Source organism: Neoarius graeffei, chromosome 6 (genome assembly GCF_027579695.1).
Source record: "Neoarius graeffei isolate fNeoGra1 chromosome 6, fNeoGra1.pri, whole genome shotgun sequence".
Taxonomy (NCBI): domain Eukaryota; kingdom Metazoa; phylum Chordata; class Actinopteri; order Siluriformes; family Ariidae; genus Neoarius; species Neoarius graeffei.
Genome location: NC_083574.1, coordinates 87,757,348 through 87,785,309, shown reverse-complemented (window position 1 = coordinate 87,785,309; position 27,962 = coordinate 87,757,348). Strand labels below are relative to the sequence as shown.

Genomic DNA, 27,962 nt, shown 5'->3' with positions numbered 1-27,962 from the left:
ATTATTAATTGTAGCTTATGAGTTCAATTTGTACTTATTATTATGATAATAGCTGTGTATAGTGTCTGTGGGGGCAGCACGGTGGTGTAGTGGTTAGCACTGTCTCCTCACAGCAAGAAGGTCTTGGGTTCGAGCCCCGTGGCCGACAAGGGCCTTTCTGTGCGGAGTTTGCATGTTCTTCCCGTGTCCGCGTGGGTTTCCTCCGGGTGCTCCGGTTTCCCCCACGGTCCAAAGACATGCAGGTTAGGTTAACTGGTGACTCTAAATTGACCGTAGGTGTGAATGTGAGTGTGAATGGTTGTTTGTGTCTATGTGTCAGCCCTGTGATGACCTGGCGACTTGTCCAGGGTGTACCCCACCTTTTGCCCGTAGTCAGCTGGGATAGGCTCCAGCTTGCCTGCGACCCTGTAGAACAGGATAAAGCGGCTAGAGACAATGAGATGAGATCTGTCAAGTCTTTTTTTATGCTTGCAACGTGTAAAAATCTCAAGAAATACTTTTGTGGCAGCGGGGGCGTGGTCAAGCGTCGGTCTGCGACCGGAGAGCGGAGTCAGGGAAGGTGAGTGGCAGAATCACTACACCTGAGATTGATTAACGTGTGTTTGTGTGTCTTCCCCAGTGACCGTGCCCTATTTAAGGAGAGAGCGAGAGCAGAGGGGAGCTCTCTCCCCAACCAGACAACTTGTGTGTGTGTGTGTGTGTGTGTGTGTGTGCGCGCGCGCGCGCGGCTGGGAGAGTTGATTTAGACTGAAAAGTGCTAAATAAACCAGTTTTGGAACTTGAATTCTGGCCTGCCGTCTTTCTGTGCTCCTCCCACTCTTACGAACTGCCACAGTGGTGCCGAAACCCGGGACCGAGCACGGGAAAAGAACAGCCCCATGGAGTCCTCCCCCTTCGCAGACCTGGTCCATGCCCTTGCCACGGCCCAGCAGAGCCAGCACCAGGCGCTAATCACCCTCTGGAAGGAGCAAGAGCGCCAGTTCGAGGCCCTGGTGTTGGTGCAGCAGGAAGATCGACAGGCATTCCGGCACCTCCTCGCATCGGCGGGGTCCACCACCTCCACCGCCGCAGGCCCTTCTTCCCTCACCCTAACTAAGATGGGCCCACATGACGACCCCGAGGCCTTCCTCACGCTCTTCGAGCAGGCAGCAGAGACCTCAGGCTGGCCGGTGGAACAGCACGCGGCGCGCCTCCTCCCCCTGCTAACGGGCGAGGCGCAGCTGGCCACGCTACAGCTCCCGGCTGACCGCCAGCTGGCCTACGCGGACCTTCGCCAGGCCGTCCTCCAGCGGGTGGGGCACACCCCCAAACAGCAGCGACAGCGCTTCCGCGCCTGGAGGAAGTCAGCCGGCCGTTTGCGTTTGGCCAGCAGCTCCGGGACGCCTGCTGGCGGTGGTTGAGGGCCGACAACCACGACGCCGAGGGAATCATCGATCAGGTGGTGCTGGAGCAGTTCATCGCCCACCTAACCGAGGGGACCGCGGAGTGGGTCCAGTGCCACTGCCTGGAGTCGCTGGATCAGGCCATCGAGTTGGCGGAGGACCATTTGGTGGCTGTTCCGACGGCAGGACAGCCTCTTCTTCCCTCTCCTCCTCGCCCTGTTCCCCCACCGCGGGGGCCAGCCCCTGTCAAGGACAGGAGAGGAGATCAAATGCACTCAAACCACAGTTTAATAATAACAGGGGAAAAGGGAGTTGGGAGAATGTGTGTGAAGTTCAGTGGCAGGAGGACTGAAAGGCAGGGATGGCTGGTGGGAGCATGGTGGTGACGTCTGAGGTCTCCCATCCAAGTACTGACCAGGCCCGACCCTGCTTAGCTTCTGAGATCAGACGGGATCAGGCATAGTCAGAGAGGTGTGGCTGTAGGCTGATAGCGCTTGGGTTTCAGGCAGTCTCCCAGCAGTAGTCCCTCAGCAGGCTGGAGTTAGTGAGCAGGCTGGAACACAGAGTCACAGATCAGATAGCAAGATAGGGGACAGAAATGCAGGGTCAGGTTACCAGGGCTGGAGAGTAGGGCTCCAGGCAGGGCTGCTCACACCGGGCTGATGGAGAGGCAGGCGAGCAGCAGGGCTGGGCAAGCTGGAGATCAGGCGAAGGTACAGGAGAGGCAGGCAAGAGGCAGAGTCAACAGGACAGAAGGCAGATCAGGTTACCGGGGCTGGAGAGCAGACAGAGTCAGACGGAACAGAATATCGTCAGGAGTCAGAGTAGTAGGAACACAGAGCAGGTTATCATGCTGGAAGTTGCAGACGATCTGACACTGAGGCTTGGGAGAACTGCAGCTTAAATACACACGGGGGAAGCAGGTGATCGGCAACAGCCAATGACAGTCACTGAAAGTTAATAAGAGGAAGTGAGAGCGGGCGTGGCCGGTAATGCTGAGTGGAGATGTTACCTGAAGAGAGAAGCCCACAGGTAGGACCATGACAGGCCCCACCCCAGCCGGCCCGTCGCACCCGCAGTGCCCTCCCGTTTTTCCCTTCTGTATCTGTCGCTTCCCCCTCCCAGGTGAGTGAGCCCCAGAGCGCCAGTGCAGAGAGGAAGCCCGGGCCGGTTTGCTGGCGCTGCGGGGAGCCAGGCCACCTCCAACAGCAGTGCTCGGTAATGGAAGTGGGCGTGGTGGTCCAGATCCCCGATGCGTCAGGAGCCGCCCTCGATCAGGCCGGAGCATATCACATACCGGTGAGTATCCAAGGGGATACATATCAGGCGTTGGTGGACTCTGGCTGTAATCAGACCTCAATTCACCAAAGCCTGGTGCAAGACGAGGCATTGGGGGGAGCACAGGGGGTGAAGGTGTTGTGTGTGCACAGGGATGTTCACAGCTACCCTTTAGTGTTGGTCCACATTTTTTTCAGAGGGGAAAAATTTAGAGTAAAGGCGGCGGTTAATCCTCGCCTCACCCACTCGATAATTTTGGGGACGGATTAGCCGGGATTCGGGGACTTAATGAGCCATTTAGTGAAGAGTGGGTCCTGCCGTAGTTCAGCAGGGGGAGGTCCCGGTGTCGCATTGGCGGGAGCAGCTGTCACAGAGCCGTCTACGTCATCTCCGTGTCAGAGTGAGGAGCAGCAGGCTCCTCCTCCCTCTCTCGGGGAATCCCTCATGGATTTTCCGTTAGAGCAATCGCGAGACGAGACTCTGCGACATGCGTTTGATCAAGTGAGAGTAATCGATGGTCAAACGCTCCTGTCAAACACTCCAGCCAAACGCCACCCCGCCCTTCCCCCATTTTTCTATTATGAAGGATAGGTTATATTGAGTGACGCAGGACACTCAGACTAAAGAGCAAGTCACGCAGCTTTTGATTCCAAAGAGCCGCCGGGAATTGCTATTCCAGGCGGCTCACTTTAATCCCATGGCTGGACACTTAGGGCAGGATAAAACACTAGCCCAACTAATGGCCCGATTCTATTGGCCAGGGATTCGCGGCGATGTCCGTAGGTGGTGTACGGCGTGCCGCGAATGCCAGTTAGTAAATCCAGCGGCGATTCCAAAAGCGCCTTTGCACCCTCTCCCATTAATCGAGACCCCGTTTGAAAGAATTGGGATGGATCTCGTCGGGCCATTAGATCGGTCAACACGGGGGTACCGCTTTATTTTAGTTCTGGTGGACTATGCAACGCGATACCCGGAAGCAGTGCCTCTTCGCAATATCTCAGCACGCAGTATTGCGGAAGCGCTCTTCCGCGTCATCTCCCGAGTTGGAATCCCGAAAGAGATTCTGACTGACTAAGGCACCTCGTTTATGTCACGTACACTGAATGAACTGTATGGGTTATTAGGTATTAAGCCGATCCACACCAGCGTGTATCACCCACAAACGGACGGTTTAGTTGAACGGTTCAATCGCACCCTCAAAAATATAATTAAAAAATTCGTAAGTGAGGACGCATGTAATTGGGATAAATGGCTCGAACCCTTGTTATTTGCAGTGCGAGAGGTCCCCCAAGCCTCCATGGGGTTCTCCCCGTTCTAATTGTTATATGGGTGTAAGCCACGCGGCATTCTAGATGTGCTGCGAGAAAATTGGGAGGAGGGACCTTCACCAAGTAAAAATGAAATTCAATATGTTATTGACCTGCACGCAAAACTCCACACACTCACACACCTAACCCAGGAGAATCTGCAGCAGGCCCAAGAATGGCAAACCCGCCTGTACGACAGGGGTACGTGCCTTAGGGAGTTTGCACCAGGAGATAAAGTACTCGTACTGTTGCCCACATCGAGCTCCAAATTGATCGCCAAGTGGCAAGGACCCTTTGAGGTCACACGGCAAGTCGGGGACGTCGACTACGAGGTGAGGCGAACGGACAGGGGTGAGGCGCTACAGATTTGCCACCTCAATCTGCTCAAACTCTGGAACGAGGAGGTCCCCGTGGTGTTGGTGTCGGTGGTTCCGGAGAAGGCGGAGCTGGGGCCGGAGGTTCAAAAGGGAGCATTGGCATCGCGTACCTCTCCGGTCCCCTGTGGAGACCACCTCTCCCCGACCCAACTTGCGGAGGTTGCCCAGTTGCAGACTGAGTTTTCGGACGTGTTCTCGCCCCTGCCCGGCCGCACCGACCTCATAAAGCACCACATTGAGACGCCCCCTGGGGTGGTAGTGCGTAGCCGCCCTTACAGGCTACCCGAACACAAGAAAAAAGTGGTTCGGGAAGAACTCGAGGCTATGCTCGAAATGGGCATCGTCGAGGAGTCCCACAGTGACTGGGGCAGCCCGGTGGTCTTGGTACCCAAGGCCGACGGGTCGGTCCGGTTCTGTGTAGACTATAGAAAAGTCAACGCGGTGTCTAAATTTGACGCGTACCCAATACCTCGTATTGATGAGTTGCTCGATTGACTAGGCACGGCTCGCTTTTACTCGACACTGGATTTGACAAAGGGTTATTGGCAGATCCCCTTGACTCCATTATCCCAAGAAAAAATGGCTTTTTCCACACCGTTCAGCTTACACCGGTTTGTCACACTTCCTTTTGGGCTGTTTGGGGTGCCCGCTACGTTCCAGCGGCTGATGGATAGGGTCCTCCGCCCCCACGCCACCTATGCGGCCACGTACCTCGACGACATCATTATTTATAGTAATGACTGGCCGCGGCACCTCGAACACCTGAGGGCCGTCCTTAGGTCGCTGAGGCGGGCGGGTTTCACAGCCAACCCGAAGAAGTGTGCGATTGGGCGGGTGCAAGTACGGTGTTTGGGCTTCCACTTGGGCAACGGGCAGGTGCATCCCCAAATTAACAAGACAACAGCAATTGCAGCCTGCCAAGACCAAAAAGGGGGTGAGACAGTTCCTGGGGCTGGCTGACTACTATCGTAGGTTTATACCTAATTATTCGGACGTCACCAGCCCGCTGACTGATCTCACTAAAAAGGGAGCACCAGATCCGGTCCAGTGGACGGAGCAATGCCAGCGGGCTTTCTCTGAGGTGAAGGCTGCACTGTGTGGGGGGCCACTGTTACACTCCCCTGACTTTTCTCTCCCTTTTCTGTTACAGCCAGATGCGTCGGAGAGAGGGCTGGGGGCCGTTTTGTCCCAGGAGGTGGAGGGGGAGGACCGTCCAGTGCTGTACATCAGCAGAAAGCTGTCGGTTCGTGAGGGGTGCTACAGTACCATTGAAAAAGAGTGCCTCGCAATCAAGTGGGCAGTCCTCGCCCTCCGCTACTACCTGCTGGGATGCCCTTTCACCCTCTGTTCGGACCACGCGCCCCTCCAGTGGCTCACCCACATGAAGGATGCCAACGTGCGGATCACCCGTTAGTATCTGGCACTCCAACCTTTTAACTTCAAGGTGATCCACAGGCCGGGGGCGCAGATGGTCCGGCCTGAGTCGGGCGGTGGGGGTATGTGGCAGTGGGGGCGTGGTCAAGCGTCTGTCTGTGACCGGAGGGCGGAGTCAGGGAAGGTGAGTGGCAGAATCACTACACCTGAGGTCAATTAACGTGTATTTGTGTGTCTTCCCCAGTGACCGCGCCCTATTTAAGGAGAGAGCGAGAGCAGAGGGGAGCTCTCTCCCCAACCAGACAACTTGCGTGTGTGTGTGTGTGCACGCGTGTCTGGGAGAGTTGATTTAGACTGAAAAGTGCTAAATAAACGAGTTTTGGAACTTGAATTCTGGCCTGCCATCTTTCTGTGCTCCTCCCACTCTTACGAACTGCCACAACTTTTAATAAGCCGATGTTTAGTTTTTCTAATCTTATAACAGGAAATACTACGTACACCACTGATAATCCATCCATAGCCACTTATCCTGTTCTACAGGGTCGCAGGCAAGCTGGAGCCTATCCCAGCTGACTATGGGCGAGAGGCGGGGTACACCCTGGACAAGTCGCCAGGTCATCACAGGGCTGACACATAGACACCGACAACCATTCACACCTATGGTCAATTTAGAGCCACCAGTTAACCTAACCTGCATGTCTTTGGACTGTGGGGGAAACCGGAGCACCCGGAGGAAACCCACAGACATGGGGAGAACATGCAAACTCCACACAGAAAGGCCCTCACCGGCCGCTGGGTTTGAACCCAGAACCTTCTTGCTGTGAGGCGACCGTGCTAACCACTTACACCACGGTGCCACCCAAATAAGGGGGAAACTCTCTCTCAGATCACTGTTCACTTCCATTAAAATTAGACTCCTGTTACATCTACATTATTAACTGTAGCTCATGAGTTCAATTTGTACTTTATTATTATTATTATTATAATAGCTGTGTATAGTGTCTGTGGGGGCGGCAAGGTGGTGTAGTGGTTAGCACTGTCGCCTCACAGCAAGAAGCTCTTGGGTTTGAGCCCAGTGGCCGACAAGGGCCTTTCTGTGCAGAGTTTGCATGTTCTCCCCATGTCTGCGTGGGTTTCCTCCGGGTGTTCTGGTTTCCCCTACAGTCCAAAGACATGCAGGTTAGGCTAATTGGTGGCTCTAAATTGACCGTAGGTGTGAAATGTGAGTGTGAATGGTTGTTTGTGTATGTGTCAGTCCTGCGATAACCTGGCAACTTGTCCAGGGTGTACCCCGCCTCTCGGCCATAGTCAGCTGGGATAGGCTCCAGCTTGCCTGCGACCCTGTAGAACAGGATAAGTGGCTATGGATGGATTATCAGTGGTGTAGTGGTTAGCACTGTCACCTCCCAGCAAGAAGCTCTTGGGTTTGAGCCCAGTGGCCGACAAGGGCCTTTCTGTGCGGAGTTTGCATGTTCTCCCCATGTCTGCGTGGGTTTCCTCCGGGTGCTCTGGTTTCCCCTACAGTCCAAAGACATGCAGGTTAGGCTAGTTGGTGGCTCTAAATTGACCGTAGGTGTGAATGTGAGTGTGAATGGTTGTTTGTCTCTATTTGTCAGCCCTGTGATGACCTGGTGACTTGTCTAGGGTGTACCCCACCTCTCGCCCATAGTCAGTTGGGATAGGATCCAGTTTGCCTGCGACCCTGTACAGGATAAGCGGCTACAGATAATGGATGGATGGATAGTGTCTGTGTGGGTTTCCTCAGGGTTCTCTGGTTTCCTCCAACCTCCCAAACCCATGCCTCAGATATGAATGAGTGTGTGAAAGTGTGTGCATAGTACTCTGTGATGGACTGGCACTCTATCTGTCCCTCTGAGTTACAGGTTAATCCTGAGATCAAGATGCTGACCTCTTCTGCTCCTGCCTGATCCATCCTCATGCCCTACTTCTAGCTGGAGTCTCATCACATCGCTCCTATGGAGGCTGGCCCCATATGGACAGTCGAAAGTTGCACTTGAAAGACACCTCTGGACATTTACAGTAATACTTTTATGGCTGAGGACGACAGTTGACTTGCTAACTTTAGGACTGCAGTTGTCTTTTGATTGATTTTATTTTGGATTGATGAACAATACAATCCAACGGATAACATGTTAAAGTGAAAAACACTTATTTCCAACGTGGTCATTGATGTTAAGACATAAAACATAAAAACAATAAAACACAAAACTTAACACAGACAAGTCCAAGAACATTACTAAAACAAAATGGGACAAAGAGACAAATCTCACCAAATTCATTATGAATTTGTTACTCTATTCCATAAATAATGTGGCTGCACTTTTGACTCGGAGCACTTTACCGAGTGGACACTGGCCCTAGTGTTATGATTATGCTGTGTATTGTTATGTAAGAGCAGAGGTGGACAGTAACGAAGTACTGTACTTAAGTACACTTTTTGAGTATCTGTACTTGAGTGTTGTTTTTTATTTTGGAAACTTATGACTTTAACTTCACTACATTTGAAAGACAAATATCGTACTTTTCACTCCACTACATTTCTGTCAAGGTCCTCATTACTCGTTACTATGAAGCGGCTTTGAAAGTGGATGTTTTTTTCTTTTCTTTTTTTTTTTTCTAAAATGTGATTTTTTTTTTGTAGGTGACACTGAGACAGCCGATCAGTAATCACTAGGGTCACGTCATGTCCATAGACTGTATAAAATCAAGTTCAATGATTTCTCAGCAGCATTATTTAACACGATCAGTTGATGGCAGAATGGAAGGAGGCGGTACTTCTGGTGAATGAACGCCCCTATGGCCCATGAACCCATGTTTCAGTTTTCTGAAAGGAATAAAGATTCGTTTCATTTAAATGTTTTCTTTGTTTGCCTAAAAGCAAAGCAGCACAGTGGTGTAGTGGTTAGCACGGTTGCCTCACAGCAAGAAGGTCCTGGGTTCGAGCCCAACGGCTGGCGAGGGCCTTTCTGTGTGGAGTTTGCATGTTCTCCCCGTGTCTGTGTGGGTTTCCTCCGGGTGCTCCAGTTTCCCTCACACAGTTCAAAGACGTGGTTAGGTTAATATGGGATGGCCTTGGGCTGAGGTGCCCTTGAGCAAGGCACCTAACTCCCAACTGCTCCCCGGGTGCTGTTAGCATAGCTGCCCACTGCTCTGGGTGGGTGTGTGTGCTCATTGCTCACGTGTGTGTTCACTGCTTCAGGTGGGTTAAATGCAGAGAGGAATTTCACAAGTGTGTGATGAATAAAGTTGTGCTTTCTTTCTAAAATGAACCACATCACAGCCTACAAAAACTCACCATCTGACCTGCGGAAGCATATTGAGGTACAACCCCGATTCCAAAAAAGTTGGGACAAAGTACAAATTGTAAATAAAAACGGAATGCAATGATGTGGAAGTTTCAAAATTCCATATTTTATTCAGAATAGAACATAGATGACATATCAAATGTTTAAACTGAGAAAATGTATCATTTAAAGAGAAAAATTAGGTGATTTTAAATTTCATGACAACAACACATCTCAAAAAAGTTGGGACAAGGCCATGTTTACCACTGTGAGACATCCCCTTTTCTCTTTACAACAGTCTGTAAACGTCTGGGGACTGAGGAGACAAGTTGCTCAAGTTTAGGGATAGGAATGTTAACCCATTCTTGTCTAATGTAGGATTCTAGTTGCTCAACTGTCTTAGGTCTTTTTTGTCGTATCTTCCGTTTTATGATGCGCCAAATGTTTTCTATGGGTGAAAGATCTGGACTGCAGGCTGGCCAGTTCAGTACCCGGACCCTTCTTCTACGCAGCCATGATGCTGTAATTGATGCAGTATGTGGTTTGGCATTGTCATGTTGGAAAATGCAAGGTCTTCCCTGAAAGAGACATCGTCTGGATGGGAGCATATGTTGCTCTAGAACCTGGATATACCTTTCAGCATTGATGGTGTCTTTCCAGGTGTGTAAGCTGCCTATGCCACACACACTAATGCAACCCCATACCATCAGAGATGCAGGCTTCTGAACTGAGCGCTGATAACAACTTGGATCGTCCTTTTCCTCTTTAGTCCGAATGACACGGCGTCCCTGATTTCCATAAAGAACTTCAAATTTTGATTCGTCTGACCACAGAACAGTTTTCCACTTTGCCACAGTCCATTTTAAATGAGCCTTGGCCCAGAGAAGACGTCTACGCTTCTGGATCATGTTTAGATACGGCTTCTTCTTTGAACTATAGAGTTTTAGCTGGCAACGGCGGATGGTACGGTGAATTGTGTTCACAGATAATGTTCTCTGGAAATATTCCTGAGCCCATTTTGTGATTTCAAATACAGGAGGACGCCTGTATGTGATGCAGTGCCGTCTAAGGGCCCGAAGATCACGGGCACCCAGTATGGTTTTCCGGCCTTGACCCTTACGCACAGAGATTCTTCCAGATTCTCTGAATCTTTTGATGATAATTATGCACTGTAGATGATGATGTGTTCAAACTCTTTGCAATTTTACACTGTTGAACTCCTTTCTGATATTGCTCCACTATTTGTCGGCGCAGAATTAGGGGGATTGGTGATCCTCTTCCCATCTTTACTTCTGAGAGCCGCTGCCACTCCAAGATGCTCTTTTTATACCCAGTCATGTTAATGACCTATTGCCAATTGACCTAATGAGTTGCAATTTGGTCCTCCAGCTGTTCCTTTTTTGTACCTTTAACTTTTCCAGCCTCTTATTGCCCCTGTCCCAACTTTTTTGAGACGTGTTGCTGTCATGAAATTTCAAATGAGCCAATATTTGGAATGAAATTTCAAAATGTCTCACTTTCGACATTTGATATGTTGTCTATGTTCTATTGTGAATACAATATCAGTTTTTGAGATTTGTAAATTATTGCATTCCGTTTTTATTTACAATTTGTACTTTGTCCCAACTTTTTTGGAATCGGGGTTGTATATAAACGTTTTATTCCAAGAGACAGCTTGCAATGAAGTTGTCTGTGCTTTTAGAGCTAGTGATAACATTGCAAACATAGCTATGCAGTCTGGTTAGTCAAATGACTTTCTATGGATTTGCCCACCAAGTTGCCGTAGCCTTGTCCACGGCTAATGTTAACACACAGCTAGTTAACTTGGACACTGTTAGTTAGCATGTAAAAACGGAGTTACGCTAACATGAATAACATTAACTTATCTGAAATCCTTTCAGAAATATATTTTAGCATAATCTTGCCAAATAAACAGAATGTAGAAATCTTTCTTTTCTAGTAGCGTTAGCTACCCAATATGATTTCGAGTTTGAAAAGAGTTTGCTAGCATGTCAGGTGGAGTTCCACTGACTAGCTAGCTTAACGCTAAACCACCATGATGGCACAGCATGTGTTCATTTCCTGAATTCACATTTCTGTCTTTAGGTATTGTAAGCATTGTGGCAATAATACAATGATGTGTTGACAAATGTACTTTTAATACTTAAGTATTTTTAAAAGCAAGTACTTCAGTACTTTAACTTAAGTAAAAATTTGACTGGACAACTTTCACTTGTATCGGAGTCACATTTGACCAGTTGGATCTGTACTTTGACTTAACTAATGAAGTTGGGTACTTTGTCCACCTCTGTGTGAGAGAATAAATATTTGGGAGCATATCCATTCATGATGTTATAAATATGAAAAACCCTTTTAAATTCATTACTACCAATATGAGTCCCGGGGGGCATTTAACAAATACCGGATAACATTAGTTTGCATCATGAACTGTTATTACTTCAACAAAACAGACTTCGTGTTAAAACTATAATGATTTTCGTGGTTTCGCAGTTATATTTTGTGACTACTGTATATAGGACACTGTTATAGAAGCGAGTTATTTATAATCACACTATCTGTTATCACCCAGATGAGGATTGGTTCCCTTTTGAGTCTGGTTCCTTTCAAGGTTTCTTCTGCGTGTCGTCTGAGGGAGTTTTTCCTTGCTGCTGTCGCCACAGGCTTGCTCATCAGGGATAGATTAGGGATAAAATTAGCTCATGTTTAAAGTCATTAAAATTCTGTAAAGCTGCTTTGCAACAATGCCTATTGTTAAAAGTGCTATAAAAATAAACGACCCTTTCCAGGGTGTATTCACTCCTCATACTCATTGTTGTGCCTAGTTGTTTGTAACTCATGTTATCTGTGACTGATATTATTCTATCTTAGGCCTACAGTTATTCTCAGACTTATCATTGTATTATCACTGCCTCACAGCTCCAGGGTCCCTAGTTCAACCCTGAGCTCGAGTTACTGCGTGTACGGTATTCGTGTGTTCTCCCTGTCCGTATGAGCTTCCCATGAGTTCTGACCTGGCTTCCCATCCAGAGAAACACTTCCTGCTTCACACCAAGTGTTCCCAGGATTCTTTCTCGATCCCTTCCAACCCTGACCTGGATAAAGCGCTTGTTTAAGATGGTTTTGTAATTTCAGTTTCTACACATGTTGCAGGGATGAAGCTCACAGGGCCACCTGAGGATGACAAGGTATAAATGATTTCACCCCTGTGTACATGAACTAAAATTTCTTGCAAAGAGCCATTTGAAAGCTAAGGCCACTAGAGGGAGCTGTACCACAGTAAAACACTTGCAGGTAAGTCAGGGCTGAAACTGCAAACAGCTTTGAAACATATTGTAGTACAACACATTCAAATAGACACTGATCAGTCTAATCAAATGTCCAGGATAAAAATAAAACCCATATACAGTACTGGGAAAAAGTCCTAGGTACATGTGAATGAATGGTGCAAAGCAAAGAGTCCTTCAAAAATAATAGTAGTCAATGTTTGTACATAAAAATTATTATAAAGTGCAGTAAAGGGGGGTAAAAATCAGTGTCTGGTGTGACAACTTTTTTTTTGTTTGTTTTTTTTAAACACATACATAGTGTCTAATCACACTTGGTGCACTTTTATAGGGACATTTTCTAGTATGATTTTCTCACCCTCTTGGAGAATTTGACGCAGTTCTCCTGGAGACTTTGTCACACTTACATCTGTTGTTGCAGGTAAAACCTGATAGGCTTCATTATGTTTGTCTGGGGAAGAAAATGCTCTTTTGTGTAAAATGTCACTTTCCTCGCCGACAACAAACATTCTTCTATAACTTTAATCTCTTTTTGGAAATTTTGGAAAAATAACATTTGGAAATCTTTTTTTCTTACGCTGAATACATCATCCATCCATCCATCCATCCATCCATCCATCTTCGACCGCTTATCCAGATCCGGGTCACAGGGGTAACAGCCTAATCAGAGCGGCCCAGACTTCCCTCTCCCCAGCCACCTCCACCAGCTCTTCCGGGGGAATACCGAGGTGTTACCAAGCCAGCCAAGAGATGTAATCTCTCCATCGTGTCCTGGGTCTGCCCCGGGGTCTCCTCTCGGTGGGACATGCCCAGAAAACCTCCTTTGGGAGGCATCCAGGGGGCATCCTAACAAGGTGCCCAAACCACCTCAACTGACTCCTTTCGATGTGGAAGAGCAGCGGTTCTACTCTGAATCTCTCCCGAATGACCAAGCTTCTCACCCTGTCTCTAAAGGAGAGACCAGCCACCCTGCAGAGAAAACTCATTTCTACCGCTTTTATCTCATTCTTTCAGTCACTACCCATAGCTCATGACCATAGGTGAGAGTGGGAACATAGATGGACCAATAAATTGAGAGCTTTGCCTTTTGGCTCTGCTCTCTCTTTACCACAACAGACCGGTTTAGCGTCCGCATCACTGCTGACGCTGCCCCAATCCGTCTGTCCAACTCCCCCTCCCCCTTACCCTCACTCGTGAACAAAACCCCGAGATACTTAAACTCCTCCACTTTAGGTAGCGACTCCCCCCTGACCCGGAATAGGCACTCCACCCGTTTCTGGCTGAGCACCATGGCCATGGACTTGGAGGTGCTGATCCTCATCCCAGCCGCTTCGCACTTGGCTGCAAACCGTCTCAGTGCATGTTGTAAGTCACAGATTGATGAAGCCAACAGGACCACTTCATCCACAAAAAGCAGAGACATGATCCTGCTGCCACCAAACCGGACGCCCTCCACCCCTTGGCTGCGCCTAGAAATTCTGTCCATAAAAGTTATGAACAGAACCGGTGACAAAGGGCAGCCCTGGTGGAGTCCCACATGCTCATGGAATGAGTCTGACCTACTGTCGGCAATGCGGACCAAACTCCTGTTCCGGTCATACAGCGTCCGAATGGCCCGCAGCAGTGGGCCCTGAACTCCATATTCCCGAAGCACCCCCCACAGGGCACCACAAGGGACATGGTTGTAAGCCTTCTCCAGGTCCACAAAACACATGTAGACCGGTTGGGCAAACTCCCATGCACCCTCCAGTACCCTTGCAAGGGTAAAGAGCTGGTCCAGTGTACCATGACCAGGACAAAAACCGCATTGTTCTTCCTGAATCTAAGGTTCGACTATTGACCGGACTCTCCTCTCGAGCACCCCAGCATAGGCCTTCCCAGGGAGGCTGAGAAGTGTGATACATTATGCAGAAAACATAAACATTAAAATATTTATTAAAACAAGTGCTGCCAGGTAAAACAAACCTCACCCGACAAAACTTATTTTACAGTGCTCAGCGTAAATGAGTACACCCCCTTTGAAAAGTAGCATTTTAAACAATATCTCAATGAACACAAACAATTTCCAAAATGTTGACAAGACAAAGTTTAATATAACATCTGTTTAACTTACGGTATCACGGGAAAGTAAGGTTAATAATTGTGGGTGGTAAAAGAGAGCAACTGGACTTGCTTGAAGATTCTTGAAGATGTTTCACCTCTCATCCAAAAGGCTTCTTCAGTTCTGTCTGACTAATAGGGAATATCAGGTATTTATCCTTTCATGGATGAAAAGCTCATCTAAGGTGTCGCTGAGTCATCCTGTTGGTGTGGGTCACTGGGGGCTGGGTGTGGACGGCCTTGAGAGTCGTTAGGGTGATCAATGGATTGCCTGTTAGGGTGATCAATGGAATGCTGATTCTGTTCCTTTTTCCTTTATGTTCCACTTCTTCCATCTAAAGATTGGCCACAATAGGGGACACCGGTGAGCCCATGGCACATCCATGCTTCTGTCTGTGGAAACTTTCATTAAACTGGGGTGTCTCCTATTGTGGCCAGTCTTTACATGGAGGAAGTGGAACATAAAGGTTTGACCACTTTTTCAGGAGTTGCTCCTAGCCACTGGTTCAGATATGTGGATGACACCTGGGTTAAAATCAAAACCCATGAGGTGGAAGCCTTCTCTAAGCACATCAATGCAGTGGATATCAACATCAATTTCACTTGGGAGGACGTCAGTGGGAATAATCTAGCCTTCTTGGATTGTGATGTACACATTAGACAAGACAGAAGCCTTAGCATCGAGGTCTACCAGAAACCCACACACAGACCAGTACCTACTCTTCAACTCTCACCACCCACTGGAACACAAATTGGGGGTCATTAGGACCTTGCAACACAGGGCTCAGAACATCCCTACAACGGTAGAGGGAAAAGAGAAGGAGCAGAATCACATCAAGAAAGCGCTTCAGGACTGCGGGTATCCCAACTGGTCTTTCTTCAAGAGCAGAAAAAGGAACATAACGGACAAGGAGGATAACAGGTGTGGGTGCAATCAGTTAATTATTGAAATTAAGTGATCAATCTCGTTAAATCAGTCTCATTAAATTTTGAAGGTTAATAATTAAAATGAATCAATCCCATTGAATCATTTACTTTGACTCACTTGAAGTGAATCATACCATAGAATCAGTCTCATTCAGTGAATCATTTAGTGAATCGTTCAATGAATCGTTCAGTGAATCATTTGGTGAATCGTTCAATGAATCGTTTAGTGAATCATTTGGTGAATCGTTCAATGAATCGTTTAGTGAATCATTCAATGAATCATTTAGTGAATCATACCATTAATCCTGGTGCTTAATAATAAATTACCAAACAGCTAAATTATGGTACATTTCCAAATTATTAAGATCACTTACCATATTATATAACATTTGCACCCTTTTTGAATTCTTTGAGAAGATTGGGGACTTCAGATATTGTTGTTCACACAAATAAACACAGTTTGTTTAATAAATGAATTTATTATACAAAGATAAAAAGATAAAAATAATAAATCAATATATACAAGCAGTGAGGTGTGTGTGTGTGTGTGTGTGTGTGTGTAGGACTTAACCATGTGTTTAGCCTCGTGTAGCTAACTACACGTGGTGGAGGCCTAGCTTGTTGGTAGCTAAACAAAAGAATGTTATCTAAACAGAACAAAGGATTAGCTCTGTGTTTAGCCTCGTGTAGCTAACTACACGTGGTGGAGGCCTAGATTAGCCTTGTGTTGCTAGTGTGTTTGTGAAAGGCCCTATGGCCTAGCTAAAGTGTGTTTGTTAGACCTGGTGAGGCCTACTGAGCACGTGTGGCTAAAGACAAAGGGAAGCTATCTAAAGTGTATCAGGCCTGGTCAGGCCTGGTGAGCACATGTTCTCAGTAACAAAAAGATTCCACACTCATAACATTACCAAACTCACTGAAACCTTGATAAGGTCAAAATGTATGATAAAGAAATTAGTGTTAGTCAGAATAAGAGAGAGAGAGAGAAGCATGCGCAGCCTATCTATTAAACAATTGAGAGAACATAGAACAAAATAAATCAACACGCTGCGTGTCTAACAGTGTAACAGATAAACCTGGGTTTAAATTCACACTATTTCAAATAAAAGCAAATTCCTAAGACTATCCTAATTATGCCCAAATGCCAAAATCTTACTTAATCCTGCCTTTAGCAAGATATGAAGAACTATTCGCCGGTGTAGTCTCGGGCCTCGCCGTGGGAGCACGTGAGCCGCTCGTGATGGAGGCGGAGAAAACTTTCGGGTCCAGCGGAGCACTTGGGTGGTTCCCGTGGAAAGCAGAGGATTCTTGGTCCGAACCTCAGCGTTCGTGAGGAAAAGTCTCTGATCAGAATAAGATGCACAGCGCTTTTGAGTTAAAAAGGATTCAATCGCTTCTTAACTTTTGACTGCCTGGGCTGCAGTCGTGACGTCACTTCTAATGCAAGTAAACCGGTTGTAACTCAGGTTGAGTTTAAAGATCGCGCGACTCTAGAGTTTACCTTTGCCAAGGGTAAGAAGGAAAATCGCGCTGAGTGATGGATCTTGCAAGAAAGACGACGTCTTTTTGGGGTGGAGAGCGCGCCTCTTTATACATCCAGATCCATCGGAAGCCAGACGTGAGAGACGAAGATGGTGGAGCTTCCGCTTGGATTTATGCGTGCATGGCAGACTGACGTAGGTGATCCCGCCCACGCGTGACGTAGGTCACACGGAAGTTGCCTGGGAATTGTAGTTCTGACACAAGATGGCGGTATGATACCTACAGTCCCCCTTTTGGTCTCAGGGGTATGACGGAGTCGTAGCACTGAGAGCACCGTATCGTATCATCGCCGTGTCCATAGTCCTTGAGGTAGACTTGTCCTGTGCAGTCCATGGTGTCCTGTGAAGACTGTAAACTTGTGAGTTCCAGTAAGACAGTTGGAGACAGAGGCATTTTGGGCATAATATAATCACTATGGGCATTTTGGGCATATAATCACTATCTAACTAACTAGATCAAAATCACATCAAAAAAATTAAACATTGAACATGAAACATGTAGTATTCAATTTCCTATGCATAAAAAAAACAAGAAAAGAGAAGAAATGAAGGAAGGAAAGAAGTATTAGTGTTTGGGTTGGCAAACCTAATCTTCTGGGAAGGTGATAGCAGTGGGGGGGTCTGGCTAGAAAGCGTGCGCTACTGCGGCTAGCTGTCGGGGACACAGACCATCTTATCTAGCTAGGTGTGTAGTGTTATGTATGGGTTGCCTGGGCAGACCCAGTGGATGTCTTTCGTGAAGGTGCACATCTCTAAGTTTTGTGGATTCACAAAAGTGAGGATAGCACTGCCAAGACTATATGCCAGGTGTATTTGCGATGAATACACACTAGTAATAACTGATTTTAGTATTTTATCTACCATGTTATACCGAAGGGTTATTACTTCATTGGGTTGGTGAAGTCTGACCGGGAATGTTAGTGTACGCTTATGGTTGAGTGATGCGTACAAGCTAGGTGGACATGATGGGCCTAGCTGTCGTCCACCCCCTTTTGGAGTGAGGACTGTTCAAAAGGTTTGATTCGATTATCATGGAAATCGATATGAAAGCGTTTGATTAGGCCTAGATGTCCTAATGTGATACGCGACGGGGAACGGTTTTCCCGCGATCGAAAGGTCTTGACCAGGGTGGTAGGAACTTCTCTGAGATTCGGGCGTAGTAGGCTTTGTGTCCTTCTACTCTCGAATCGAGATTCTTTTGGGCACCTGTAAAGGTTGACTGTAGGTGGCGTTGTAGGTCGGCGACATATTGATGTGCGGTGTATGCAATCGCGACGCTCATGGCCTCTGGTTTGTATAGGAGATGCGGGGGAAGAACCGACTCTCGCCCAGTCATCATCCCAAAGGGGGTGACTTCAGTGGCACAACGAGGGGTGGACCGAATGGTCCTTAGCACCAAGGGAAGTTTCACGTCCCAAATTTTACCATGGTTTGTGATATACTCTCGCAGCATGCTCACAATGGTTTGAATGGCTCGTTCAGCCTGACCAGAGAATTGAGGGTGGTACGCGATATGGAATTTCGCCTCGACGCCTAACGTTCCACAGCGCAGCCATTACACCAGCGGTGAAATGGGTGTCTGAGTCGATGGACAGAGGGAGATTTTTGCCACTAGGGGGAGTCGCGATGTCAGGTGTTTCGACACCGGACTCGGTGTGCAAAGACATGAACTGAAGTTCATCGGAAATTTGATCTCGCGTGGCGCTTGGTTGATCGGTGTTCGCACTAATCTCGTCGCAACGGGTTTGTGCATATTTTGTGGGATCCAACGACTGTGGGGTTTTGTTTTGTGTGAAGTTGACTAAGTTTATGTCGCAGGGCTTGGTTGGGATTGGGTCGCCTTGTGAGAGCCGTGTGTCTGAGAAATGGTGGTGAAGACTTTAGCGCACATGAGAGGTGCGTTTTGTGTGTTTGCCTTCGCCACCAGGGGGGCCCTACATCCTGACCCTCGCCTGCTGTTTCAGAGGGATCTTCTTCCCCCTTTTACGAGATATACCCGTGGTTCCTGGCCTAGTCATGCCAGTGACTGGTCTTTTGTCATTTTTCTTGGGCTCTTGTGTTTTATCTGTTGAGGGGTCTGACGTCTCCTGTAACAGTTCTTTAATCTCAGCCAACTGGGCTTTTAAAGAGTCCAGCTCTGAGTGGAACTCACCAGGTTGGTCTGAGTCACTGTGTTGGTCGTCTCTACCCTTGCTTTTAGAGCTATGGTCGGAACGCTTCTGCCGTTTCTGGTCAGAGCGGGGATGACGGTTTTGCTGCCAACCGTTTTGTTCCCTACGACCCTTTTCATTTGATGGGCGATTGCCATAGTCACTGTGGACTCGCCCTCGGTCCCTCCTGGCCTTACCTTGTCGATTTTTCCACTCACCCTTGTGATGGCTCGGCAAGGATCGGGCTGGACCGGAATTTTTCCAGGTGGGTCCCCCTTTCGGTGCTTCACCCCCTTCTAAGGTTAGCAGGGGCTTGTCCTCACCCTGGAGACTAAGGACTCTGGGTTCATCATCATTTCCGTTTGCGGTTTTGACAATGGTCTCCCAGGTCATTTGGGCTAGTCGCCTAATTTCCCTCATCGAATAGCGACCTTGTCGACACGTCAGTGTGACATGGGTCCGCACGCTTGGGTGGAGGTTATGTAAGAAGAGAGATATGAAACCTCTATCTTCTTCCAACCCTGGTGCGCTACTACCTTGGAAATAGGCAGTACGTAGCCGTCTGTAATATTCACGAGGCGCCTCAGACCGTTTTTGTTTGACTTGTAATGCACACAATATCGCGGAGGTTTCGTCCATGTATGGCGCATATTCTTCCCTCATGTAATTGCGAAGTTTCGAATAACTATCGCGAATGTTTGGGGGTAGTGTCTCTAAAAAGGCACGAACGCTACTACTGGAGGTCTTCCAGATTAGTCTAAGTTTTTCACGTGTTGTGGCGTTCGGCAGGTCCATCAGGCATCGATCAATTTCTCGTAAATAGTTATTTACGTTTGTTCTTTGATTGTCGGGATCGAATTGTTCGACATCTTTGGCAAGTAGGTCAATTTGCCGTAAGCGAAGGGTTTGGTGCACGTCCTTGTGCGACCTTCTTGGCTCTTCTGAGCACTCACTATCTAAGCTACTCTGGTGTTGTTCCCGTTTCGCACTAGATTCGTGGTCTGATTCATTTGAAGATGGATCAGGGAGACTGAAGCGCACTGACCTAGGTGTGCTACGGGCCTGGGCTCGGGATGAGCGCAGGGCGGCTCCATCCTGGCTAGATAACGACGGAGTCGTGTAGCGAGTTGATGGAGTTTGGCGGGATGTCTGGTTCTCGACCAGATCATTTACGGTGTCCGGTTCGGACGCCTCTTCCCGCTCTGAGCTTTGGCGCATTGTTGGGGGTCTTTCACGCCCCTCGCGCTGCTCATGGGGGGTCTGCTCCTGGGCAGCCCTCTTAGCAACCATTTCGGCTTTCTCTAGCCGTTTGGTGCAATCATCAAGGGAGGTCTTCAAGAGCTCACACTCCCTATGTAAATCATTATTATCGGCTGTCAGCTTGGCGTTGCTGGTGGTCAGCCTTTCAACCTCTCCGCGAAGGCATCTGATTTCTGAATCAGCATTTTGGAAGTATGATAGGAATAGCTTACCTAGTGCCGCTTGGACACTAATAGTTGTTCTTTTTGGATCTCTCATATGTTTGTTTGAATTGTCTAGGTTGTTTTGGAATTCACTCTCACTCGTGCTCTTAATGTTTGCCTTTTCGGAAGCAGAGCAGTGAATGAGGTCTGCGATGACCTCAAGGAGAGACACGTCTTGAGCGTTGTCTTCCATTTTTGAGACATGAGGGGATGCCATTTTACTTAGGCTGGATACTAGATAATTAATCAAGTTAATTATTAATTTAATCATTATTAATTAACTATGTAATTAATTAATAAGGTTTATTTGGAAATGCTCTCTTATCCTAAGTTGAATAGGTTATGAGTATTGGTGATATGGTTATCACACGACTGTTAACCGTTTTAACACACCTGGGGATATACCTTAGCAGTTGCTGAATCAACTGATAGTTTATTTGTTGTTGAACAATATTCCAGAAGTCAACAAACCGATCTTCCTCACACGGGGCACCAATTTAACTGTGGGTGCAATCAGTTAATTATTGAAATTAAGTGATCAATCTCGTTAAATCAGTCTCATTAAATTTTGAAGGTTAATAATTAAAATGAATCAATCCCATTGAATCATTTACTTTGACTCACTTGAAGTGAATCATACCATAGAATCAGTCTCATTCAGTGAATCATTTAGTGAATCGTTCAATGAATCGTTCAGTGAATCATTTGGTGAATCGTTCAATGAATCGTTTAGTGAATCATTTGGTGAATCGTTCAATGAATCGTTTAGTGAATCATTCAATGAATCATTTAGTGAATCATACCATTAATCCTGGTGCTTAATAATAAATTACCAAACAGCTAAATTATGGTACATTTCCAAATTATTAAGATCACTTACCATATTATATAACATTTGCACCCTTTTTGAATTCTTTGAGAAGATTGGGGACTTCAGATATTGTTGTTCACACAAATAAACACAGTTTGTTTAATAAATGAATTTATTATACAAAGATAAAAAGATAAAAATAATAAATCAATATATACAAGCAGTGAGGTGTGTGTGTGTGTGTGTGTGTGTGTAGGACTTAACCATGTGTTTAGCCTCGTGTAGCTAACTACACGTGGTGGAGGCCTAGCTTGTTGGTAGCTAAACAAAAGAATGTTATCTAAACAGAACAAAGGATTAGCTCTGTGTTTAGCCTCGTGTAGCTAACTACACGTGGTGGAGGCCTAGATTAGCCTTGTGTTGCTAGTGTGTTTGTGAAAGGCCCTATGGCCTAGCTAAAGTGTGTTTGTTAGGCCTGGTGAGGCCTACTGAGCACGTGTGGCTAAAGACAAAGGGAAGCTATCTAAAGTGTATCAGGCCTGGTCAGGCCTGGTGAGCACGTGTTCTCAGTAACAAAAAGATTCCACACTCATAACATTACCAAACTCACTGAAACCTTGATAAGGTCAAAATGTATGATAAAGAAATTAGTGTTAGTCAGAATAAGAGAGAGAGAGAGAAGCATGCGCAGCCTATCTATTAAACAATTGAGAGAACATAGAACAAAATAAATCAACACGCTGCGTGTCTAACAGTGTAACAGATAAACCTGGGTTTAAATTCACACTATTTCAAATAAAAGCAAATTCCTAAGACTATCCTAATTATGCCCAAATGCCAAAATCTTACTTAATCCTGCCTTTAGCAAGATATGAAGAACTATTCGCCGGTGTAGTCTCGGGCCTCGCCGTGGGAGCACGTGAGCCGCTCGTGATGGAGGCGGAGAAAACTTTCGGGTCCAGCGGAGCACTTGGGTGGTTCCCGTGGAAAGCAGAGGATTCTTGGTCCGAACCTCAGCGTTCGTGAGGAAAAGTCTCTGATCAGAATAAGATGCACAGCGCTTTTGAGTTAAAAAGGATTCAATCGCTTCTTAACTTTTGACTGCCTGGGCTGCAGTCGTGACGTCACTTCTAATGCAAGTAAACCGGTTGTAACTCAGGTTGAGTTTAAAGATCGCGCGACTCTAGAGTTTACCTTTGCCAAGGGTAAGAAGGAAAATCGCGCTGAGTGATGGATCTTGCAAGAAAGACGACGTCTTTTTGGGGTGGAGAGCGCGCCTCTTTATACATCCAGATCCATCGGAAGCCAGACGTGAGAGACGAAGATGGTGGAGCTTCCGCTTGGATTTATGCGTGCATGGCAGACTGACGTAGGTGATCCCGCCCACGCGTGACGTAGGTCACACGGAAGTTGCCTGGGAATTGTAGTTCTGACACAAGATGGCGGTATGATACCTACACAGGAACAAACGCAAGAACATTGTCATTCCCTACATTTCTGGTCTATCTAAGAAACTCAGGTGGATCTTCTACAAACACAACATTCCGGTACATTTCAGACCCAGTAACACCCTGAAGCAGAAACTGGTCCACCCTAAGGACAGAATAGCCAGACACAAACAGGACAACGTAGTGTATGCCATTCAGTGGAGTGAGGAATGCATGGACTCGTATATTGGGGAAACAAAACAACCGCTTCACAGGCGCATGGCTCAACACAGGAGAGCCATTTCCTCAGGCCAGGACTCTGCTGTCTATCTTCATCTTAATAACAAAGGACACTCATTTCAGGATTGCAACGTACGCATTTTAGTCAGAGGGGATCGTTGGTATGAGCGAGGAGTTAAAGAAACCATTTTTGTCAACCTGGAACAGCCATCACTGAACAGAGGTGGGGGTCTAAGGCATCATTTATCAGCCACCTACAATGCAGTACTTGGCACACTTCCCAGACAACTGAATGCACACCAAAACCCAGCTGTTTTCAGTCAGTGCGTTTACATGCACATAGAGAAAATCGAATTTCTGCCGTAGCTTGACTGAAATCGAAGTTCTAAATGTCATGGAAATATCTTAGCTCGGCTGAAATCGAACCGAACTGGATTTCTCGTAATCAAGCTACGCGACCTAGATTATGCGATTGTAGCCGAGCTACTTAGTGCATGTAAACCCTATCGAGCTATGTAGTCGAGCTACTTACTTCAGCACTGCCCCTTCTGGGAGTGATGAGACCACAAGCGGGAAACACAACAGCCTCGGTCGGCATGACAACAGTAGTAGTAGCGAGCAGCAGAAGAGGTCAGGAGGAACAAGGAGAACGAACGAACACGGAACTGATAACTTTGTTTATACTCTTGAATAGCTCTTCTTCATGACGACAACCGGAAGTGTACCAACACGATGGGGCGTGTAGCGCCACCTATGGCTCGGGTGCACAATGTACCTCACACAATAGCTTGATTTCCTTGTGTGCATGTAGGATTGGATTTCTCTGGCACCCCTGCTGGGACCCTTAGCTCGATTACCAACAGTAGCTCGATTTGGATGTGCATGTAAACACACTGACAGACTCACAGGAGGACAGAGAGAATCAGCATTCCATTGATCACCCTAATGGGCAATCCACTGATCACCTTAACGACTCTTGAGGCCGTCCACACCCAGCCCCCAGTGACCCACACCAACAGGATGACTCAACGACACCTTAGATGAGCTTTTCATCCATGAGAGGATAAATACCTGATACTCCCTATTAGTCAGACAGAACTGAAGAAGCCTTTCAGATGAGAGGTGAAACATCTTCAAGCAAGTCCAGTTGCTCTCTTTTACCACCCACAGTTTACTATGACCTGGATGACTGAGGCCCTGTCCACACGGCAATGGATTCAGATGACTCTGATACAATTGCTTATCGTTTAGGCCTGGCATCCACACGACACCGGCATTTTGGGTGCCCAAAATGCAATCTTTTTGAGAACGGGTTCCAGAGTGGAAAGATCTGGCAACGTTGCCGTTGTGAAGTCGTCTGGATGAGTAGAACGGATTTGTTTACGATGACGTCACAACCACATGACTGTGAGTGCTTCACGCTGGGTAGAAGTGTAACGAATATCACCAGGATATCACCAGGAAAAAGCCTTACAGAGCACTAGTGAGAGTGAAACACGAGCTTGGATATTATTATTATTATTATTATTATTATTATTATTATTATTATTATTATTATTATTATTCTGTTCAGTGTTAGTTCACAGTAGTAATGCAAGAAGCAGAATAGTGACAGTAATAGTGAAGCAAAAACATGCAATTGTACAAACACTGCAGCTCTACAGCAAAATATTCATTTATGAAATGGTCTGATTCTTAACACCAGTAGTGCCAATGATCTCATTGCAATGCGATGCGAGTTGTCAACAAATCCTATAACTTGGTTCATGAAACGCGCTTACAAAATATTTTCACTGTGAATATTTGTGTAATGGTGCAAAGTGAGAGAGAGAGAGAGAGAGAGAGAGAGAGACTCTGCCCTTAGGGCAGAGTCAATCCCGCCAGCAAAAATAGGGAAAAAAAAGGAGCGATCTCACCTCTTCAGAGGTTGGTTTTAGTCCTACAATACATTCCTCAAAAAGGGCGTAGAGGAGCAAATTAATCCATCAACGTGTAGCATTCAATTTATTCCGGACCATTAAAGACGCCGCCTTCCGCGTAGAATCATACGTCATCCTCGCCGCCATATTGGATAGGTCAAAGCGGAGAATAAAGATTCATGCGCTGCCTTTAACTGTACCAACAGGTTTACCGTCCAAACGAGATCACATGGGATTACCTTTCACAGGTGAGAAACAACAAATTAATCCATCAACGTGTAGTATTCAATTTATTCCGGACCATTAAAGACGCCGCCTTCCGCGTAGAATCATACGTCATCCTCGCCGCCATATTGGATAGGTCAAAGCAGAGAATAAAGATTAGCTGCGTTTAACTGTACCAACAGGTTTGCCGTCCAAACGAGATCACATGGGATTACCTTTCACAGGTGAGACTGGAAAAATACTTTTCATTGTATTTGGTCATTATAATGTAATTTTACGAACAGATTTTCCTGACTTTGTGGCTAATATGAAGTCTCGCGCATAATAGTTTATGCGCATGCGTCCTTACTTCTTCTATTGTTCTGGTGTCTCCGAAGGGACCGTCTTACAGCGCCCCTAGAGGTGTGACATGTGTATTGCATCGTTTTCAGCAAGCGTTGCGTTGCCATATGGACCTGATATTTTACTGATCGTTGCCCATTTGGACGCGATATATTTTTAAATAACATCTCGTTGCCGTTGTCGTGTGGATGTAGCCTGAGAATCTTCACAGATAAGGTTAATAATATAACTTAGATTACACATTTTTTTTTCAATTTTACTCAAATTAGAGTGGTGCAAAAATGAGTACACCCCACAACAAAAACTACTACATCTAGTACTTTGTATGGCCTCCATGATTTTTAATGACAGCACCAAGTCTTCTAGGCATGGAATTAACAAGTTGGCGACATTTTGCAACATCAATCTTTTTCCATTCTTCAACAATGACCTCTTTTAGTGACTGGATGCTGGATGGAGAGTGGCGCTCAACTTGTCTCTTCAGAATTCCCCATAGGTGTTTGATTGCGTTCAGATCAGGAGACGTACTTGGCCACTGAATCACTTTCACCCTGTTCTTCTTCAGAAATCCAACAGTGGCCTTAGATGTGTGTTTAGTCATGTTGGAAAAGTGCACAACGACCAAGGGCATGGAGTGATGGTAGTGTCTTCTCTTTCAGTATAGAGCAATACATCTGTGAATTCATGATGCCATCAATGAAATGCAGCTCCCCGACACCAGCAGCACTCATGCAGCCCCACATAATGACACTGCCACCACCATGTTTCACTGTAGGCACCATGCATTTTTCTTTGTATTCCTCACCTTTGTGATGCCATACAGTTTTGAAGCCATCAGTTCCAAAAACATTTACCTTGGTCTCATCACTCCAGAGTATAGAGTCCCAGTAGTCTTCATCTTTGTCAGCATGGGCCCTGGCAAACTCTAGGCAGGCTTTTTTGTGCCTGGGCTTTAGGAGAGGCTTCTTTCGTGGACGGCATCCATGCATGCCATTCCTCTGCAGTGTACACCGTATTGTGTCACAGGAAATAGTCATCCCAGTTTGGCTTTCTACTTCTTTAGATAACTGCGGTGAACTTGCATGCCGATTTTCTTCAACTCTTCTCATCAGAAGACACTCCTGTCAAGGTGTTAACTTCCGTGGACGACCTGGACATCTCTGTGAGATGGTTGCAGTTCCATCTTTCTTTAATTTTTGCACCACTTTTGCTACAGTATTCTGACTGATAAGTAAAGCTTTGCTGATGATCTTGTAGCCTTCACCTTTGTGGTGTAAAGAAATTATTTTCTTGGAGGAATTCTGAAGAGACAAGTTGAGCCTCACTCTCCATCCAGCATCCAGTCACTAAAAGAGGTCGTTGTTGAAGAATGGAAAAAGATTGATGTTGCAAAATGTCGTCAACTTGTTCATTCCATGCCTAGAAGACTTAGTGCTGTCATTAAAAATCATGGAGGCCATACAAAGTACTAGATGTAGTAGTTTTTGTTGTGGGGTGTACTCATTTGTGCACCACCCTAATTTGAGTAATATACGATGTTGTGATATGTGTCTCCCTGAGGCCACTCTGCATCAACTGCCCACGGAGGACGTGAGCACGGAAGAGGGCAGCCTGCTCACCCTCAGCCTGAGGCCAGCACCCTTTGGCTGAGGATCTTGATACCCGCTACAGACTCATCACAGTATAATTCGAATCAGCGTCGTACACATGGGCGGCGACACCGCACACATGACGGACCAAGGGCAAAGCCGCAAGGACCCCCTGGCTCTGACTCACCCATGCGTGCCCGCAACACGATAAAATCAATCAAGGTTGCCTCCTGGAACGTCAGAACCCTATCTGACAGAACCACCTCCAGACGCCAAGCCCCTGAAAGAAGAACCGCGTTAGTCGCAGGCGAACTGAAGAGATTCAACATCGACATCTGTGGACTCAGTGTGTGTCGCATCCCTGAGGAGGGGGAGTTTATTGAGGGCAACTTTACTTTTCTCCACTCAGGCAGACCAAGTGTCCAGCCTAGACAGGAAGGAGTCGGGATTGCAATCAAGACCTCCCTGCGCCCGCTGGTAACCAAGTGGAAGGGCATCAACTCCCGCATTATGATGATGAGGATCAAGCTCAATAAGTCCTGCCAAGCAACTGCAATAAGTGCCTACGCACCTACATTTAAAAGACCTCTCAAAGAAAAAACCCTATTTTACGACCAACTGTCTGAACCCCTTTCATCAGTGCCCAGTTATGACCGACTCTTTGTACTCGGTGACTTCAATGCTAGAGTTGGCAAGGACACCACAACGTGGCCTGACGTCATCGGAAACCACGGATTAGGAGACTCCAATGAACAAGGAATCATGCTTCTCGAGCTTTGCGTGCGTTATGGACTCACAATCTCCAACACCCTTTTTGAACATCGGGACATTCACAAAGGCACTTGGATGCATCCACGATCGCAACGCTGGCACATGATCGATTTCATCATCATACACAAC

At 46.8% G+C, this 27,962-nt stretch overlaps 1 protein-coding gene across 1 annotated transcript in view; it reads right to left on the bottom strand.

The window, feature by feature from the left end:
• LOC132888339 (semaphorin-7A) overlaps positions 1–27,253 on the bottom strand; it is a 108,135-nt gene extending 80,882 nt beyond the window's left edge. The window contains exon 1 of the mRNA XM_060924395.1: positions 27,179–27,253. Coding sequence (XP_060780378.1) covers positions 27,179–27,253 — 75 coding nt within the window. The remainder of the gene's footprint in view (positions 1–27,178) is intronic.
• Between the last annotated feature and the right edge of the window lie 709 nt (positions 27,254–27,962).